Source organism: Python bivittatus, unplaced genomic scaffold, assembly GCF_059951505.1.
Source record: "Python bivittatus isolate LINGU-HERP-01145 unplaced genomic scaffold, Pbiv_v1 ctg000480_np1212, whole genome shotgun sequence".
Classification (NCBI taxonomy): Eukaryota; Metazoa; Chordata; class Lepidosauria; order Squamata; family Pythonidae; genus Python; species Python bivittatus.
Genome location: NW_028277075.1, coordinates 64719500 through 64739876, shown reverse-complemented (window position 1 = coordinate 64739876; position 20377 = coordinate 64719500). Strand labels below are relative to the sequence as shown.

The 20377-nt window shown below is 40.2% G+C and overlaps 1 protein-coding gene across 1 annotated transcript; it reads right to left on the bottom strand.

The window, feature by feature from the left end:
- Positions 1–4016: 4016 nt before the first annotated feature.
- On the bottom strand, positions 4017–19720 carry CEND1 (cell cycle exit and neuronal differentiation 1). The gene is made up of 2 exons (XM_007433173.4): positions 19431–19720; positions 4017–6305 (listed from the first exon to the last, which is right to left on the bottom strand). Exon 2 carries the CDS (start codon positions 6090–6092, stop codon positions 5670–5672), a length of 423 nt encoding a protein of 140 aa, XP_007433235.1. The 5' UTR covers positions 6093–6305; positions 19431–19720; the 3' UTR covers positions 4017–5669.
- Between the last annotated feature and the right edge of the window lie 657 nt (positions 19721–20377).

Here is a 20377-nt window from a genome sequence, read left to right as displayed (position 1 = left end):
TAAGTGGGCCTGTTAACCAAGGGAAATAATCTATGTTATAGGCTACTCAAGTTAATAGGGAGACCTTTTAGAAATGTTACATTGTTTTTAGAAATGATTTTTGCTGTGGAGTACATTTTGTATGGTTTTGTTGTTTTGTTCAAATGAATCTAGAAGCAGATAGCAAACATTCAGATTGAATCAACTAGCATTTCCCATCTACAAGTATTACTTTGGGCCTTCCCTTAACCATCAGTATAGGAAAAGACAGAAGAAATATGAGGGGTGGGAGATCACCTCAAGTACATTTACAAACAAGGACACAAGTATATCACAAAAGGGATATTCTCCTTGCATTTTTGATAGCTTGGGAAACTGGTTGAAGCTTCTATGATTGAAAAACTAGCAAGTGATTAGACAAATTTAATTGCTTCATGAGGCACTCATCAATTCTGCACAATGAGGTATAATGATGGAACTGTAGCTGCCAGGGTAACAGGTTGTTTATAATCAAGGCATGGCTTTGAGACTGAAATAGAAAATTATAACAGAGCTATCTTTCATATGCCAAATGCTTCGGGCCGTGTGTATGTTAAGAAATAGAAGTAATATTAAGTGATTACGTAGCCGGTACTGTTTTTTTCATTCATCCTGGAGTAGAATTCGATCATAATTTAAAATGACCTTAGAGTCAAACTAAAATGAAGACTGCTTGGCAGACAGTGGGAAGTTCTGTGATGTGGAGAAGGTGAAGTGGGCTTTGCACACTGTGCATCTTAATCAAGGGTTCAGGGAAAAAGGAGTGGCGTAAGAAGAATGGGAGAATGTAAGGTGGATGGAGCCAGGATTTTGAATAGAAGTAACTTAGTCTTCACATTTGCCTGTTTGTACATATATCTGTCAAAACTGTAAATTACGTTTAGTTTTTATGTACTAGTTTTTATCATGACATTTTATTGTCCTTGCACACCTAAAACAGCCATCCAGACCATAATATACAACAAAAGTGGCTTTTTGGAGTGAGAAGGAGTTTCTCATTCTTTTTCTAGTTTTCCCTCTTTCTTTTTCATACTTTAGTCTCAAAAGAGAGAAACACTATCCATTTCTGTTCACTACATTTCTGTGAACTGCATGGGGGCAACACCTCATTTAAAATCAGCATATAGCATCCCTCCCTTGACTCATTTTTTAACATTGGATAGTGAAATCTGGGTTTTTCCTTCAGGCAAAACAAGCAAAAACATTAAGCTGGGAAAACCCTTACACGTTGAATTAAAGTATCAGCATGAATTACTGATGCAATTGAAGCACTGCTGCAGTTCTATTTGTGTCACCTTGAATACTCAGTTCATGCATAAGTTTCAGTATGTTTAATAAAGCAACCCTCTTTAATCTTCTGTACACAAGACTGATAAAGGGCTGATCTTCCTGACTCTAGTAATACATGTTTATGGCCAAACTGAGGTTGCTAGTACAACATTCTGTACTGAGGCTGCGTTGTACAATATAGTACCACAACATGCCGAAGAGGGAATGTGAAGGAATTGTACTTCCAAATTAAATATGCAGAATGAAAACTTTTGTATCATCTCCATAGAAATGAGAATAGCTGATGTATTTCCCAGCAAACAAGCATATACAGGAAGTTCAGCATGCTGAATGTGGGTTTTTTGATAATGCATGATAGACTTACAGTAAATGTATATTCCTTTATTAGCAGGTTATACATGGGCATCCACAGGATGGACTGGGGGGGGGAGGGATGATGATATATGCATCATGACATCCTCATACAATACAAAAGCTGTGACTTAGCTACTTGCATCATATATTGTGATGTCATTACATAATTGCACCATTTGTACAATGATATCATGACACATGTTATTTTGATATCACAGCAGTTTGTTAATGAATTTGCTGAAGTTACCATGTCTACTCAGTATTCAAAAACTGTCCCAAGATCAGTTGCTCCCAACTTCCATGAAATTAAAATTAAAGATGGGGGAAAGAATTACAATTCTAATATGGGCAAAAAAATTAGCTGTGATTACTAAGAAGAAGAATCCAGCTATTCTTCACATCCTCCATGTCGTAACATTAGCTCCAGCTGCACTTACTGATGCGTGCCTTTTGATACAGGAAATGCCCAATTGGAGCAGACATTTAGTATTATCTGACCATTTCCTACCCACAGAAAAAGCTGCACTCACTTATTTGGAAAAAAACTTAAAAGTCCGTGCAGTTTACTCCTGAATATGCTTTCTGAGGATTGCATTGCAATTTTTTTTTTAAAAAAAGTAGTGTAATGTTGAATCTTGTGAGCTGAGGTTCTAGACCTTTCTCAGCCACAAAGCTCACAGAATTACCTTGGTCCATTCACTCTCAGTCTAAACAATGGAGGAAGGGTAATATGTGAACTTGGGAGGGAGGAAAGAGTAAAAATACCAAGTATAAAAACAGTTAGTTGATGAGTTGTATAATAATCCAGCTGATCTGCAACAATAAACAGAAACAATACAATTTTGCTAGTAGCAGTTTGGCAAAGATTGAAGTTGGGGGGGGGGGAATCTAAAAAATCAATAGAGGTAATCTTGACTCCACTCAAAACAATCACTATCAGAAGAGTCCCAGCTGAAGACATCTAGCCTTCTGAAGAAAGTGTTTTGTTACTTTATCACTAGTAATAATCGATGTGTATTAACAACCCTGGAACTAGAGAAATGCTTACATTGGATCATTGTACTGTACAAAGTAGAGCCAATATTAGAGATGCCAAAGCCAAACCTAGTAGCAACCTCCCTCGTGCCAATAAGCAGCAACCAAAAGCCACTAGTGAGGAGACAGACGTTATGAGGGGTTACACAAATCAGGATGCAGTGCATGCTGATTTATTGAGCTTTCAAAGAAACAAATAAACCAAAAAAACCCAACAACCTGTCAATAGGATGCATATTCAAAAGCTTCAATGACATTGCTTACCAAATTCCAACATAACTAGGCTTTCCACTGCAAGCTGAACATTTCCCTAACGTACAAGTTCATTGAGCTTGGCCTACATACATAAACACATTTTCCAGATGTCCACTGTCCAAAGCAGGAATGAGCAAGTATGTGCCTTATTTATTGTTGCAGTGAAATAGGAGATGTATTTGTAGAGTATACAAGAACACACGTAGCAAATCAGCCCAGGTTCTGCATCACTATTGCTATGGCCAGGAGGTAACAACACGATGACCTTCTGTTTCCCTAAGGGCCAATTATGGGTAGGGGCAAGGATGATACACCACCACCAGGTTTACATTAAACCTCAAGAGAGGAATAAGTTTGCACATGTCATCACACAGATCCACAGTTACACCAGCAAATTATATTGGCTCAAGTGTATTGGGGGGCATCTGATGATGCCATTCCTTGGGGAGAATAGCTTCTTCCTTCCTTGCCCGCCCCTTTTCTGCTCCAGAGGCTTATAAAATGCTCCAGAATTAGAGGCAAGCAGGGAAAGGAAAGTTCTTTTGTACCAGCAACAGTCCATCAATTGTAGAGGGATTCCTTAGAAGCACAAGACGGATTATTATACATTCATCAATTAGCTAAATGTATCTTTGTTTATTGAAAGGAAATCTTGGTTTTGGCTACTGTACAATGGAATGCAAGTGGCACAAACACAGACACTTTGTGTGAATGCAGGTGTGCAAATAAATGGTTGCATTCTGCTTTTCTACAAAGAATACAAGTTTTGTAGCTTTACAAAGGCTTCATAAATTGTAATGTATATACACATATTCTCAAATAAGGCAGGGTTAGGAAAGCTTGTACACATATACACAAGAATACAGGTTTTCAGTCGGGGAGCAGGTTCTGAAAAAATATTCAGAACAGTGGGACACCACAATATTAAACAATGGCTGCCAGCGAATGATTCCCTTATAAACCTAACCTATGACATCACAGCCATAAATGCAAGAGAGAGATGATTAATTGTAGTCTAGGCACTGCCATCATTTTACCATACTTTTGGATTTATGGTTTGTGAGTTTAAAGTTAGTGGGGCTAAAAATACAAAAAAAAAAAAAAAATCTAGTGTGTAGGTTAATTTCTGAATATGATGGGATGAAAACATGATATGTACATACACACATACCACAAACGTCAATCTTTTACTAAAACTAATCTAATTGGTATGGGTGTGTTTGTATAATTAATACACATACACGTACACATACCTGTTTCACACTGGCATGATCCAAGCCAAAAAAAAAATCTATTAAAGAAAGAGATGGTCATTCAGTCATCTTACATTATAATCAATGCTCCAGTGTCCAAATTCTTTCTGTCAGGGAAACATTTTTAGTAAATTTATCAAAGATAAATAACTGCCCCCCCAATCTGGTTTTAATTATTTCAAGAAGACCACCCACACAGCAAGGCTCTTTCAAAACAGGGAATTTCCTCTCATCTTCAGCATCCCACTTCAAATATTATGGGGAAAAATGACTCCTGCGAATCAGTTTTTGTTATTTCTTTCCTTATAGATTATATTATTCCTCTGGTATATCTTGATTTAAAGCTGTAAAATATCATTGAGATGAAGATCATCCATTGGGTTCAAATTCTTGCATTTGGGCAATATATTCCATATATAAATATTCCTTAAATCCATATTCCAGATGAAGGAAAATACACATGCTTAGTCCTATAATTTTTTTTCTTATTTCCCATTCATAGCACAAAAAGGTATGTAACTTTATATGAGAAGCTCCAGCATTTGTTCAAAATCCATTATACACAGATGAGCTCATCAATGTCCCAAAGGTTTAAATCACATAGATTTAAATATTTGAAGTTTTTTTTTTTAACAACAAAAAAACCCCTCTTTTAAAGGTATCTAAATTCTACAGAGGTACTTGGCCAATGCAGAGCCAGGGTTGCATTTAACATGCATTTAAATGGTGGAGAAAGACTACTTTTCTAAGTTCCAAAGCTATTCAAATCAATGGCTAGGCTATCTTTAGTACCATGCTTTGTACACATTGTGTGATGGATGGCAAGCCAAGATGTTGCCTTCTGGACTTCAGTTAGTAATCTCAGTAGACTAAGTTTGCTTCTTGAACTCTAATAGCTTCTCATGCTCCAAAGAGAGCTTTGTAATTTAGATGAGAGTGTACTTTGATGCTCTGACAATGAACTGAAGTAGATCAATACTGGATGGGACTACGTGGTCCTCAGATTAGAGAAGATGCTGCCATCTTATGTATCTTTGAAAGTACTTGCAGTTTCAGTGAGCTGGACTACAGGATACTAGATGGTCTTCTTGAAGGAAATGGTCATTTCATCTACTCTTCCACAGCCCAACTAAAAGCAAAGGATTCTGAAAATGATGCTGGAACCAAGTTTAAAAGCTGACCAAAAGGTGGGATGGGAGGAGCTATGGAAAGAAAACACAGAATAGCATCTATTGACCAGAAAAAACTATCTATACACAGTGGTGAAAGCTAAGTTATGTTACATGTGAGAGCACAAATGGATGGAGGACCCTGGAGCGCTAGCCTCAAGCAAGACCTATCTACCTCTCTCTTGCTATATACTGCATATTTATAGGTATGTATAGAAGTGATCGCATGCATTGATGTCAAAAGGAACAGTACACAACCCAGGGGAAATTCTGTCCCCTGTGTTCCTTAGGTTTTCTATTTTTTCCGAGCTACAATGGCTACTCCTATGATCACAGCTATGGCAGCTACTGCTGCCCCTCCAAAGATGAGTAGGGGCTTGATGTTCTCAAAGATGCTGCTCCCTGGTGACTCCTCTGCACTGTTCCCTTTATGCTCAGAGTTGGCAGGATGGGTGGTTGCTTCAGGCCCCTCAGCTGCTGGCACTGCAGTAGGTTTCAGGTTGCTGTGGTCATTCAGCATGGCCGCCTCGCTGGTTGCTGTGGCTCCCTTTTTTGCAGGGGTAGTGGCAGCAGGAGTTGGCTGCTCCTTAGGAGCTTCTTTCTTATCAGCACTTGCCGCAGGCCCAGAATGAGGCTTCTCAGGCTTTGCTGAGCTAGCAGTCTTGCTATCAGTCTTGTTTCCACTTCGGGTGCTTTCTTTAGACTCCATTCTGCTCATGGGAATGGCAAAGGTGGATATCGCCTAAACTCAGCTCGAACCAAAGCAGAGGGATGTGAAGCCAGCTGTTGAGATGGCTCTCTTCAGTTGGCCCTTCTTACTAGCCCAAAAGGAGGACCCGCCTCTCACTTCTGGACCTTGGGAAAGCTGTGGCTTTGTCTCTCCAAAAGGTGTCTTGCTCAAATGATATCCTGCCTGAACATAGTACAAATCCTGCAAGATCAAGCAGAAACATCCCGGTCAGAATATAATCCCCATATAGAGTAGCATTTTTCACACAATACATTTGGACACTTTTCCTTTTTAATTTCTGTTTGTACCATGGTATTTTTATGCTATGCCCCTGTATGGCGGTATAGCTGCTGTTACAACAGGCTGGGTCATGCACCAACATTTTTTCCAATTAACAGCATTATGTCTGTGGACAAGTTTCGCTCTTCTCTTTCAAGCCCTCGGCCATAACTGAAGCCTTCCATTTCAGTCTCCTGCATAATGGTTTCAAGAATCCCTGCTGACAACTCAATGATCATTCCACAAAGTTTCCAAAATCTTTATACTGCTAGTATCAGATCAGGAATCTGAATCTAATAAAATGTGGATAATCACTTCACACTGACAGTTATTGTGAATTTGTAAGAGACAAGCAGCACAATCCTTAAATGTGAAACTCCCCATGCTAGCTGGATCTATTAATAAACTTATATTTAAGTTGCCTCATACAAAAGCTCTTCACAGGGCTCTGAAACTCTGAAGGCTCATGAGGGCATAATAATGCAAATTGTTTACAGTTCTCCTGATTCATAAACATGTCAGTTCATATGCCAGCCTTCCTTAACTTGGGGTATCTTCAGATGCATAGATTTCAGTTTCCAAAATTCTCAGCAATCACCATATTGATTGGGAATTCTGGAAGTAGAGATTCATATATCTGGGAAGGAAATTAGGCTGGGGAAAGCTTTATACACTATCCTTTTTATTTTTATTATTAAATATATACCCCACCTTTCTTTGGACACTTTATGTGAAGACCTAGCTTTCTGGAGAAGTCTATAATGCTGGGAAAGGTGGAAAGAAAGAGAAGAAGAGGATGACCAGCAGCAAAGTGGAGGACTCACCATTGGAAGACCTGAAGGATCAGGCTGGGGACAGATTGTCATAGAGAAAAACTATTTGTGTGGTCACTAAGAGCTGGCACATTATCATTCAATCATCCCACCTTTCTGTTTGTGTAATATGCCATATAAGCACACAGATTTTTGGCAGATGAACTAGCTGATGTGTACATTCCTATGTATCTCCTGGCTCCTTCTCCATAAACTCCTTTCCTTCTGATCTGCTGAGTCTTCAGTAAGCAGCAAAACCAGGATATGGCCATTTTCAGTCAAACTCTAGCAAGCTCTTTTAATGTGCTGCACATTATAATTTGTATGGTTATCTCATGATGACTGTAGAAATAATTCCTTACACATTCAAGTAAATGTGAATACTATTCATGTACACCAATCCTTAAGCATCACTGAAAAGCATCAGATCAGTTCATGCATTCAACTGCATGTGATGAAAAGATAATGGAACATATTAATGAGTACTGTAAACAAAATCCCCAAAATGTATAAGCTGAGCATGTCTTTGGGGCCCCAATGTGTCAATCATCACAAAGCAAACTGCCAAAATCATTGTCTCACCGGTAACTATCCTAAACCAATCCAATACTTGATAAACTTTTTTTATGGAACGATGTTAGAATACGATCTAAATTGTACAAAAGTTGATTTTCCAAAAACCTACTTTTTCCTGCATCTGGGCAAAAGATTAAACTAAACTAAACTAAACTAAACTAAACTAAACTAAACTAAACTAAACTACACTTTTCTATTTTGTACCAGCTTCAACCCACTTCTCTCTACTTTTTCTTAGTTTTGGAAGACTAGAGCTGGATTTTTAATTATGGAACAAAACTTCTTTTTTTTTTTTTTACCCATATAACTCCTACTCTGGTCAATTTTTCCATGTTTCAGATCTGCTGACAAATAATGTATCCATGCTTTTTCTCCATAGCTTCAGCATCCAGTACTGATGAGAGAACACACAAACATGGCTTACAAAGCTAGCCTTTCCCACTTTCCTTTTATTTAGTATTCTGCAGTAATATTCACTTTTGCCAAATTACTGGGTTCTGTTAGCCTTTCTGCAAAAAAGAGGAAACAGAGCTTACAGAACAGATAATTAAAAAGGAAAAAAATAAATAAACCCAGTGGAATGCTATCTTCAGGGTGAAGATGATTTTTTAAAGAAGCAAATAGCTAATGGGTACAGGGGACATATCAGAGAAGAAGAGAAATATGGATAGAGCAGTCCTGTTCAGCTTCTGTAATTTTTTCCTGCTTTTCATAAAATTGTGTCTATTGAACCTGTTCAATTCCAGCTTTTTCTTTTTTGATGGAAGTGTTATTCTGCTTAAGCTCTCCCAACTGACCCAAATCGTCATCCCATTTCCATTCTCAGAAATTCCTCTTTCCCCAAGAATAGAAATTAAGCATATTCACTTTTTTCTTGACCAACTGCTGAAACACATCTACCCTGCAACAAATGGATGAATCACTCTACTTTTCTTATAAAGAGTTATCATTATAAATAAGCTTTTCTTCTACAAGTACCACCTTCTGTGTTCAACATTCATTATTTCCTCCCTAAAAGATACCAGATTAAGAACAGGGATATACAGTGGGGCAAAAAAGTATTTAGTCAGCCACCAATTGTGCAAGTTCTCCCACTTAAAAAGATGAGAGAGGCCTGTAATTTTCATCATAGGTATACCTCAACTATGAGAGACAAAATGGGGGGGAAAATCCAGAAAATCACATTGTCTGATTTTTAAAGAATTTTTAAAGAAAATTACAGGCCTCTCTCATCTTTTTAAGTGGGAGAACTTGCACAATTGGTGGCTGACTAAATACTTTTTTGCCCCACTGTACCTTGTTCCATACAACTATATTCAGGATTCCTGGTTAGCCTGCATTTTGGTATCTAGGTCAGAGTGCTTCAAATTCTTACTTTTGAGCAGGGCACACTATTAGGCATGACTCCTTAACATCGCAGTAATCGAGCAGGGTAGGAACTTTGGATTGCACTAATGTTAGGATTTGTTTCAGATTCAGTTTGTCAATTTTATTCAATTCAAATCAAAGGATATTATAATATTCAATATCTGATAAAACACCGGAAAACTGATCCCTCTGATTAGAAAGTCTCAATCACTCAATTCATCCTGCTCTATCATCTTGGTATTCATAGGCAAATAAAGCTTAAAGTAGCTTTTTTCCTGCAGATACTTACTCATCACATTCAGTCATGATTTGTATGTGTGGCTTGTGGAATAAGCCACAGTGGATAGATTCATAGTTAAGCCATAAACCATGTTTTACAAGGTACAGTAGATGGGTTTACACATTGTCTTAAGATAAATCCAAAGAAACTATGATAGTTTAGAACACAGTTGAACCCACTCACTGATTAGGTCAGCTGTCCCCAATCTGCTCTTCTTCATGGTGCTGAGATTTCAGTACCCAGGACAACAATCAAAGGTGCTGTGGGGATTTCAGTGTTAAATCAAGGAAATTAAATGTATGTCTTATATGTACAGTTGCTTGTATAAGCACTTCACCCTGATAATCCAACTACCTCCCATGTTTTTATTCTAAAATTCAAAAACCAGAAGGTAATAACTTTATGGGGATTTTTAAAAATGGCATAAAAGTCTGTGTAGGTTTTCAGGTTCTCTAGAACTGTTCATCAAGAAAAATGGCCAAGAAGTAGGATGCAATCTACCTGAAGAAGATAATTTTATATATTTATTATTAGGCTTACTGTATCTGAACTGCAAAACTGATCCACCTAGTGGTCATCTAGAGTGTTGCAAACCTGATATGGCAGAGTTGCTAATTGGCTTTGTGTTTTCAGAATTCTCTCCCCCTGAAGATTAGGTACGACCTGCAGCACTAAATAGACATTCAGTTCACCATCTCCATCTTCAGGATGATGCTGAGCTGAAGGCTTCATGGTTTAAACATTTGGCTTTGGGGACCTTCTCAGTTCTCTCTTGTGCTCTGTTTTTTTTTTTTTTTTTTTGACATCTTACCTAATGAAAAGTTCTGGAGAATTCAGAAGCTTTCACATGCTTGGTATCAGTCAAATTATTCCCCCTCCTTGCTCAGTCAACATGGCTATGACTGTTCTTTATGTGTGCCTATTTCATTGTTTCCTTTAACTGCAATGCTGCTTGGCCTTCTTTTCCATTCTTTATTATAAATAAATATGTATTGTACTGTTAAATATAGCGATATGTGTATAAAAACATTGCTAGAAATCTTTTTCAGTACATGCAGTCAACCACCCGTATGAGAAATGTCAGTACTTCTGACTAAAATTAAATAATTTGCTGCAATTAAAATACACTTAATTTAAATTTCATTAAATAAAGTAACTGACAAATCAGAATACAGGACATTGCCTGTTAGGACATATATCACTGGAAATAATCTGATAGAAATGTATAGCTCAAGAGCCAAAATGTCAAAGAGATTATTCTGTACAAAAGTTCTACAGTTCTTGTAGCAAGGGAACAAGAGATGTTCATGATGCAAATGATATCATCATGGTTTGTACTGGGTGCCTCTGTATGCAGCCCTGCAGACAGAGACCTGGTTCACACATGGTGCTATGGCATGGCCTGCTTAATTTTCTTTTGCTGAATAAGCTGCAACTGCCTGTGTTCTTGCAACATCCTAAGCCAAAACCAAACTAATACATTCTGGGCTCGGCAAATTTGAACAAGATTCCAGTTTGCACCAGGGTAAAAATGTACTGTATAGTCCTGCATTAACAGAGACCACTGGGTAAACCTGCTAGTGAAAAGTCAGCTTACGTCTTTTTGATTGATTGGTTGATTGACTGAGTATGTGACATCAAGTCAGCAAGAGAGGGCCAGTGACGCCTTCCTTTGCTCTTTGTCGCATATGACTTATTACATGTTTTAAAAGTAATTTAATTATAAGAATTGGAAGATGACATGCTTCAAACCAACATAAGGGCCAGCCTTCAACATCTTCTTTATTTCCCAGAATTTCTCTGGAGTCCAAATGGGTCCCATCAACTTTGTTAGAAAACAAAACTGTTGGTGGGTGCAGGCTAGTGCTTTGTTTTGGAGATGTGCCTGCCTGCCCTGGAAAAGAACAAAGATAAGCAAAATAACCAAGAGTGTCCCAGGGGACAGGACAAGAAGTGATGACAGGTTATGTTCTGGTAAATCAGTGCTTTGTAACTGGCTGTAGTCCCTGTGAAAACCATGATGTGAATAGGCCATCCCTCCCACCATCCTTTTCACCAGAACATCTATAATGCATCCACAGAGTTCCACAAGTATCTAATAGCTCCCAAGTGTTAGGACATTTGGCTTATATGAAGTGTAGTCTTAGCTTTCAGTTCAAGTTCAGGAAGGCTCAAATACCTACCCAGGCAGGGTCTGAAATGTGAAAAGCACATTCACCCTCTTTGTTCTCCAGTGATGCCATTGATTCAAATGTATACAGTGCTATTTTCACACAACACAGCTGAACCAGTTTCCAGTTTCCCTGATTAACAGACTCACTTCTCTGACCAAGTTGGTGGGGAAGAGTCATTTTCTAAATCCCCCTGCCATTTCCATTTTTTAAAAGATTTTTTTATCCCGCCTTTATTATTTATAAATAACTCAAGGTGGCGAACATACCTAATAGTCCTTCCTCCTCCTATTTTCCCCACAACAACAACTCTGTGAGGTGAGTTGGGCTGAGAGAGAGAGTGACAGGCCCAAAGTCACCCAGCTGGCTCTCATGTCTAAGGCAGGACTAGAGCTCACAGTCTCTGGTTTCTAGGCCAGCATCTTCATCATTAAACCAAACTGGCTTTTTATCCCCCCTCTACCAGAGTGAGTTTTAAAAAGCAAAGGGTCAGTTGTAATTAATGCAATTGCTGATGGATTTATAGAGCATTTACCCATATCCTCCCCATTTTGGCCTTTTTCATTTTGCTCGTGTAGCTGTGAGGGATTTATATACAGTATGTAAACAGAGATGGAATTCCTAGAGAAGCTTTGCAAGTCATTGAGGACAATCTGGAGCTAAAACTAATCGCTCTGGGGTAGATGTTTATACAAGATACTTATTTCCCACCCCCAACCCCTATTATCCAATTAAGTGTGTGATGTGAACAGGGTCTGAAAGCTTTGCTGCTGAGGAACACACATAATCTACATGTACATCTGTGCTTATACTGGAAACACTTCATGTACAGAAGTTATACAATGAACGAAGCAGCCTTCAGGATCACATATATTTGTACCGCATCTGGAGAAATATTTTTGCAAACACATTTTTTCAGTGCCCATGAGACATGGCAAACAACATTGATCCATAATTTTCTGAACATGTATTTATAACTCAGTTTCTCAAAGTACTAGTCTCTCCCTTTTCCAACTCCAGCCCCTCAAAGGATCTCCCCTCCTTTGGAATTGTGAGTCCAGAGTCATATTAGTGCTTCTGCAAGCTGCAGCCTCCTCACAAAACAGAGAACTTGCCCTCTAAACATGACCAAACATGCTGAACACCATGCTGTACTGGCCCAGTGAACTTGAACACCAGAATACCCAATCTGACAGTGAGGGAATAAGGCTCCTTTCCTTCATTATGCCAAATATTGGCTCTGCAGGGCAAGTTAATATAATCAGAAAAATAAAATGCTTCCCATTTGTCTTTCCCAGAAGTGATTACCCAGCATGTCTATCCCTTCATGTTGCCCACATAGTGATTTCTCACATGTGGAAAACTGGCATGCCAGGGGAAGCATCGTCTTGATATCCCCCCAAGGAGCTACTTTTAAGTGATCTGGAGATGATACACATGGTGCATCAAATGCAAGCATGCAAAATCATTCCTACCAAGAAAAAAAAAATACTGCTTGAGTTCATTCATTCATTCATAAACTAATGCTCTGTTCCATCAAAGGATGGGGCACATCATTCACGAAATGCAAAAGGAAAATTGCCAAGGAGCAACACAATTTGGATTCGGGTATTATGCTAAGCCAAAACTAAATACTGTAAGTCACAAGATAGCTTAGCAATGTGTAAATCCATCCATTTTGATCTATAAATCATAGTTATGGTTTCATATTAAGTATATCCTGGCAATTAAGATTTAACTTATAAACCATTGTTGAAGCATGCATGGTACCCCTCCACACACACGTGAACTGCATTCACTACCCAACCTATGGGATGCCCCACCCCCCATACATGTGAAGTACTTAAAGTGTTCTTGTAATTAAACATTTACAGCAAACTGAATTGACCCTGAGTGGCAACAGGAGGAGGAATCAGTCAGGGACCTGTGGCCCAGTAAACCAAATTGTTTATATTCACTGATCGTATCACAAAGATAGTATAGCTAGCATGATGTCCTAGTAGAAAGGGATAAATCATGAGAAGACCATCCAGATGGGTTTATCTAAAACATTTCAATGTCATGCTGTAATTTACACTGTGTCTGCTTTTTTCTTTATCTTGTCTTTGAAATGTAGTAGGCCAAAGGCATATAAGCTATGGTTCTGCTTTTGCCCAGGGCTGTCAATTGTTTGCATGCCTAATAAAAGTATGTTGCATCTTCAAAGTGATTTGGTTGCTTTAGGTAAGCCAGGTTTTGGCCACAACACATGGTTTAATTTGAAGTGTGAACCCAGCCACCATCTCACTGACTTTGAGAAAGGGGATATAAAAATTGTGGCATGGTACCAAACTGGCAGAAAGGGGACGTCAAAGCTCTTTTGGTGTTATTACAACCCACAACAGAGAAGCGCCACTGAAATGGTTAGTGCACAGCAAGAAAGTGAGGCTAAGAGAAAGATCACTGGCACATTTGACAGAGTTGAGGTCAAGGAAAGTTTCAGATGAAAGTATTGCATAAATAAGTGCACAGATTCACTGTGGCCCCAGACTTTGCTCTGTCTTTATCAATCTAGAGTTTTTTCCTTCATTCTCTAACCCATTATTGGGACTCTTGCAACAGAGGAGAAGTAGCAAGTTTATTTTACAGACCTAACTTCTTTCTGAATCTCTAAGCTTAATACGGCCTCTGGGTTCCAAGAAAGAAAGAAAGGTGCATGCACACACCTGAACAAACTTGGAGGTGGTGCTTAAATGGGTGAAATCTAGATTTTAATCTTAGTGCACTACTATCTCAAGTTCAACTCAAATACATTTTCAAAAGTAGAGATACACTGGGATCCTAGGGCAAATCACCCAGCCATCTTGCCCCAGCAGGAGGACATCCCATTAACCATTTCCCAAGTGCATGTCCACATGCCTCCACTTCCATCCTGTCTCAGGCTCCTCCCCCAGCTGGGGCAGCCAGAGGACAGCTGAATGTGCTAGGTTCTGGAAGTGGTGTTTTCCTTAATATCCCACTTTCAAGATGCTGCATGCAAGCAATGTAGGTACGGTGGGTTAATGTGCATCGCAGAGATGGCCTGAAGCAACGTGCTTTGTGCCTGCAATCTTGTGGCTCCAGTCATTTTCCATGGGATCAGCCCTTTCAGTCTGGGCCCTGACTTCTTTGCTCACCCTTCAGTCCTCTTTTGGTTGCATGGGAGACTGGAACTCCAGCTTCCACAGCCACTTTTTTTTTAATGGGCTAGTCAGCTGATTGACCTAGAAAGTGCAAAGCCTTGAAATTGACCAACCTAAGCCTGGTTTAATGCAATAAATAGTTGAAAGGTCTATTCCTGGCAGGGAATTCCTTCCCAGTGGCCACTGCTCCTAGGAAAGCCTTGGCTCCTGGCTTTCACTTATCATGGTAGGGTCTCAAGATGGTTTATACTCCCACAGCTCAATCCCTTTCTCAACACCAGCTTTTCACTGGCACTTCCCCACTGGCTGATAACCATTTCATGGCAGCCAAGTTACTAAAAAGCCCTATTTTGTTACTGCCACCTAGATGGTCTTTAGATCAGATATTTGAGCAGTAAACCCATAGTTTCAAGGATGACTGAAACAAATAAGCAAACAAAAAGTTAAGTTGGTCTTTACTGTACAGAGGTAAAGAAAAAATGCACCACATGGCCACAACATTGTGCATGTCAACTGGATGTGCCTTTTCATGTGTCATTGGCAGGGCTGGAATTTCAGCCAAGGGAACCACTACGCATGGCTTTGAATGCTGCATTTTAAACCTGTATGGACAGCTCCACAGCACACACTTGTCCCAAGTGCACAGTAAGGGTTTGCTGTGGGGGCAGCAAGAAATAGGGTGGCATGATTTCCTGGATGGGAGGGAAGCATAGCAAAGTGCATGTATGAATGTGGCCCTAGCGGGATGAGGTGGTTCTTGGTACTAGTGAACTAAACTAATAAAAATCATGCCTGGGTTTGTTTATACAGCAGCCTTCCCTAACCTGATATGTACGTTCAGATATGTGAGATTCACTCCCATCAACTTCAATGAGCATGGCTAGTCCATATATAGAACACCAGGTTGAAGAAGGTTGATTCAGTTCTGGCTGAATTCACTCATTGTGTTAAGCTGTAATATTGCTGATTTGATTTTGGCCTAGTGTCCACTGAACCCAGCCATCATGACTTACAAATGATGAGTTTACAACATAAGAAACTTGTGCAAATTCAGCCTATTATGATTTTGTGGCCATCCTGTTTCTTAGTCACCAAACAGCTGAGAAATACCTTTGGACAGATGGAAGCTGAATGTTGTTGGTTCCCATTTTCATATCCTTCCCTGGGCGCATGTATTTCTTCTAGCCATTTCACAACCAAGAATGCAGTTATATAGAAATCTTGTCTCAAGGTTCAGTCTTTGGTTCCTAGATTAATTTTCTTGGCAAGTGGAGCCACTACACATTAAAAATTACAATTTGTGGAGGAAGAAGAGGATATGTAATTAACAGTACCCAATAAAACTGTGCTTCATAAGAGAAACAAGATGCTTTAGAATGCCAATACCCTCTTATATTCCTTCTTAGATACAAATGGAAGAGCAAAGAAGAAATATACTGTACAGAGTGGTAGTAGAGGAATACAAGATTCAAGTGGGCTTTTATGGTTCTAATCACCACTGAGTTGCATAGCTTGCAAAAGGGTGCTTTGCACAATACATTTAAGTGGATTTATCTCATGCTACTCTTTGGGGTTAATGTTTAACTATCTCCCAAACATTGCACATAGAGAGGCACAGTAACTGCAGAAAGCTACTATTAACATTCCAGGTGTGACAAAGTTGGATTATCACGGCTTAGTTGAGAATTCTATCAGCCACAATACTGCCATCCTATTGTGGGGGTGGAGGGGGTTGATACAAGCCATGGCTTGTGCCTGGGTGTTTCCTTTTCTTTGTCAAATGCAGAGATTCAGAGCACCACAAAGAAAGAACAAAACCTTCAGTGTCGTGACACAAGACTGAACAGTGATTCTAAAGAGAGTGATAGCTTTTTTTTTTTTTTTGCTCATCAATATTTCCAGTAACTAGTTTCTTCATTTTCCATCTGATTGGATTCCAAGCAATGCAATGGCCCAGATGTCACCAGCAGTTCCTCTGTTTGCTCTGTTGGGTGAAAGCAAAGATTGGGCAGGACCTCGCAAGATGTCTTTCACAGGCACCAGTCCAAAGCTACTGTGTCGCACTGGAAATTCAAGAAGCCACTGCAGAGAAAGATCCTGACTCAGCTTGAAGCAATGACCTTTAACAAATAATAGCACACAACCCAGTGGGAGGGCCTGTATTCAACAGTCTTCTCCTGCCCATTCCCCTGAGCAAACTGAGAGGGGATGTAGTGGAAATTGTGCATCTCTAAGCTACTTAGCACCAGATGCTTTCCGTGATGGATGATTTATGCTCAAATGATCAAGAAACAAAAGAAAAACCAAGAAAGAGAGCAAAATTGTCTTCCTTTTGAAGTGAGCTTTCAGTCAACAATCTGGCTAAAAGGACTGAATACTACTGAGCTCTGAAGCTTGCCCAGGATGGCAGTGGCAGAATGCCAAGAGGGTAGGTGGTGGTAAAGGAAAGCACCTGTCAAAGAAGGCCTGGGTTCTATATGAGTTTTGACATTTCTATACCGCACCTATAGCAAGGAGCTTTCAAAACATCCTCCAGATGTGAGGACATGTTCTAACTAGCTAATCATGATGAAGGCCTCCATAGAAACTAGTTGATTTCAATCCACGTGTTTCCTTAATCATTCCAAAAACACCACCCATGAGAGCTGAAAAAAGGTGAATGGTCCAATCTTTTGGTGCCTGCGTAAAATAAATTATAATGTTGAATGCAAACTATAGTCATGGAAAAGAATTATCTTATTCACATAATTACGAAATAAGGCTGTCCAATGGAAAATGCACAAACAATCCTGTGAGAATTAGCCACTCCCCCCCAATAAGTTTAAAAATCAACAGAAAGCCTGTGTTCTTCTGTGTACACTGAATAAAAGAAACTTAACTGCACTTCATTTTTTTCATTGATCTGGGTTGTGGGTCTGTGATGAAACTGTTTTCTTGACTGCACTGGGTATGTGTACAGTCTGGAAACCAAGAGGAGCATCCAACGCATTATACTGCAATTATAATTCAATCTCAAGTAAAACAGTCCTTCCAAAGAAAGGGTCTGTAACAGAAATCTTGGTCTAAGCGCAAATCATTTTTATGCTCTGTCAAACTGTAGACAACTCCTGGTGAATCTATGGATAAAAACTCTCCAAGTGCATAGATTTCTCAACACCCCCAACATTTATTCATAAACAAAACTACAGCAGTTGTGATTTGCAACATTTTTATTTATTTATTTGCTCATTTTATTACTGATATTTTTATGCAACTCTACTCCAAACAGCTCTGAGCACTGCTCTTTGGCCTTCCTAGACAGAATAGGAAAACATCTACTCCTTGTGTGAAGGTTGGAAAGAAAGCTTAAGCTTTTCTGGACCCCAAATCCAGAAATTTGATATTGAATTCGGTTTTTTCCTCTGGAATTTCAAGCACTACAGGAGTGATCAAAGCAGCAGTGGATAAAATGCTAGCATTACCAGCATTATACAGATGCTATCTAGTTCTGTATGAATTCCAGAGTTAGTAAATTCATTTTCAGAAAACAGCAATGGACAACTATTTCTTAGTCATTAGGTTCTTTCCTATTTTTTATAAACTCAGCTGTAAATCTGAAAAAAGCTATGATACATATGAAAGTGCCATTCTTTTCTAGTAGAAAGTATGCTTGTGTGTATCTATGTGTAGTTGGGGAAAGAACACAATCCATAGATTATAATTCCAAATGAAGACGATACTTTTGATAGGATGCAAGTAATTATATTTTCTGTACAAACCTGCATTCAGGCTGGCATCACATCAAATGGCAGAAAAAAAACCCTCAACAACAAAATTGCAGCAAAATGCAATATAAGATTGATCAGATTGCTCATTAAAGACTGAAAAAAGTTGTTATATGCTGAGAGAGAGCTTCAGTGCAAAAGGTGCCTTTTTTTTCCTTTAAAGATGTTTGCCCAACATCCTAATTTTCTCCCCGCTCCCCTTCTGGTTTAATTTAAACTAAGCATAGCTATATTTCCAGACTCTGACATTATGCTTTAGTTGGCCTTCTCTTTTTTAGGACCGGAGGGTAACATTTTCCCCAGGAAAAAGTAATACAGATTGAAATACTTCTGAGCACTCAGGGAAACCATTATGCAGAATAGTCCTGGCTGCAAATGCAAAAGCCACATGATGCTATTCAGCCATTTAAGCTGGAGGTTAGGCTGTTCGTCTTCAGCTGCTGTGCCTGCTCACGCCCACAGTCTGACCTTCAAGAGAGACAGCAGGGCATAGCAACCAGAGGCGCAACCTTCATTTTAATGTGCTCAGCTGCCAGGATCGGGTTAATGGCACCTAGAAGGCTGACGCTAATCAAAATGCTTTTGTCATAGCAGCAGCTGTCCAGTGACCTCTGCTTAAGAGAAGAGACAGCACAGATAGGCCGCAAACATCCAGACCACCGCTAGAGGGCAGCAAAGAGATGAAGAAGAAGAAGATCCTAATGACTGGCTTTCATCTGACGGTCCTCCTGAGTTCTGCAGCCCTGAGCTGTTCCCCACAACCTTTCACAAGCATCACCGGAGCCCTTGCTGTCCTCACCTGTGTGCAAAGCCATTCCCAATCTCCATTCTCCTCCCGCTGTGCCTGTAAAATACATTCCCTATACTTTTGAGTCTTATCACGTTCGAGAAAAGCAAGAGGAAACCCATCCATACCTTCACTCCCACCTTCGGCTCCCGGCTGCTGATGTCACACCTTGAAAGCCAGATGCTCCGCAGAAAGGAGGAACGGATGAACAGGAGAGGGCGGCGGAATCGACTGGGAGTTTCCCACAATGCCTCGCTGCAGGTCTTTGCCGAAGCAAGGGGCCGAAGAGAGGCGGGGAAAGGGTGGAGCGAGGGGAAGAGCTAAATGCAGGGCTGAAAACGATGAGGTAACGTTGGTTAGACTCCCGGGTCGTTTCCGCTGAGACGCACGCAGAGAAAGCAGGAGTTTGGGCTGATGCCATCAGGGTGGGAGATGCCTGCTCAGGGAACGTCCGGTGACGGGCGCGTTTACTTGCAAGGATTGGACAAGGGCGGCTAACTAGCCAGGATTTGATCTTGGAGGCAGGACGTGGGGTGGGGTTTCAGAACGTTTTATGCACCAAATAGCCTGAACCAATGAGAAAGCAAAGTGCTCTTAACGCGTTTATTTTTAATAGCGCCTCTCTGCATACGTCAACAAGATGACTAAATAAAAAGCAGACATTTTAAAAAGCCAGCGATAAAATCATAACGGAACGACGCAGACGGTTGAAAAACCACTGCACGGTATTCGGATCAAGCGGCTTCTCTGCGATACAGGAGAGGCCAAGCGTGAGGCTGGAGCGCGCGCGCGCAGGACCGCGCGGTGCGGCCTAAGGCGAAGGGATGGCCTAGAACAGGGACGGGTTATGTAACGGCAGGGGGAAGCCAGGGCGAGGTGACTCGTGCCGGGATGGCGGGACAGTGGCTGTCCGCTTCCGCTTGCAAAGTAGAGCCATCTCCACGATCGCTTTATTCGAGGAAGCGCGTGTATCTCAAGCCACTTTTCACGGGGAAGGCCCGCACGTGCGGCCTCGCGTGGCTTTGCTTGTAGCTGAGAATGGGAAGAAACGCGGCGGGATGGTCCTCTAGCCGTT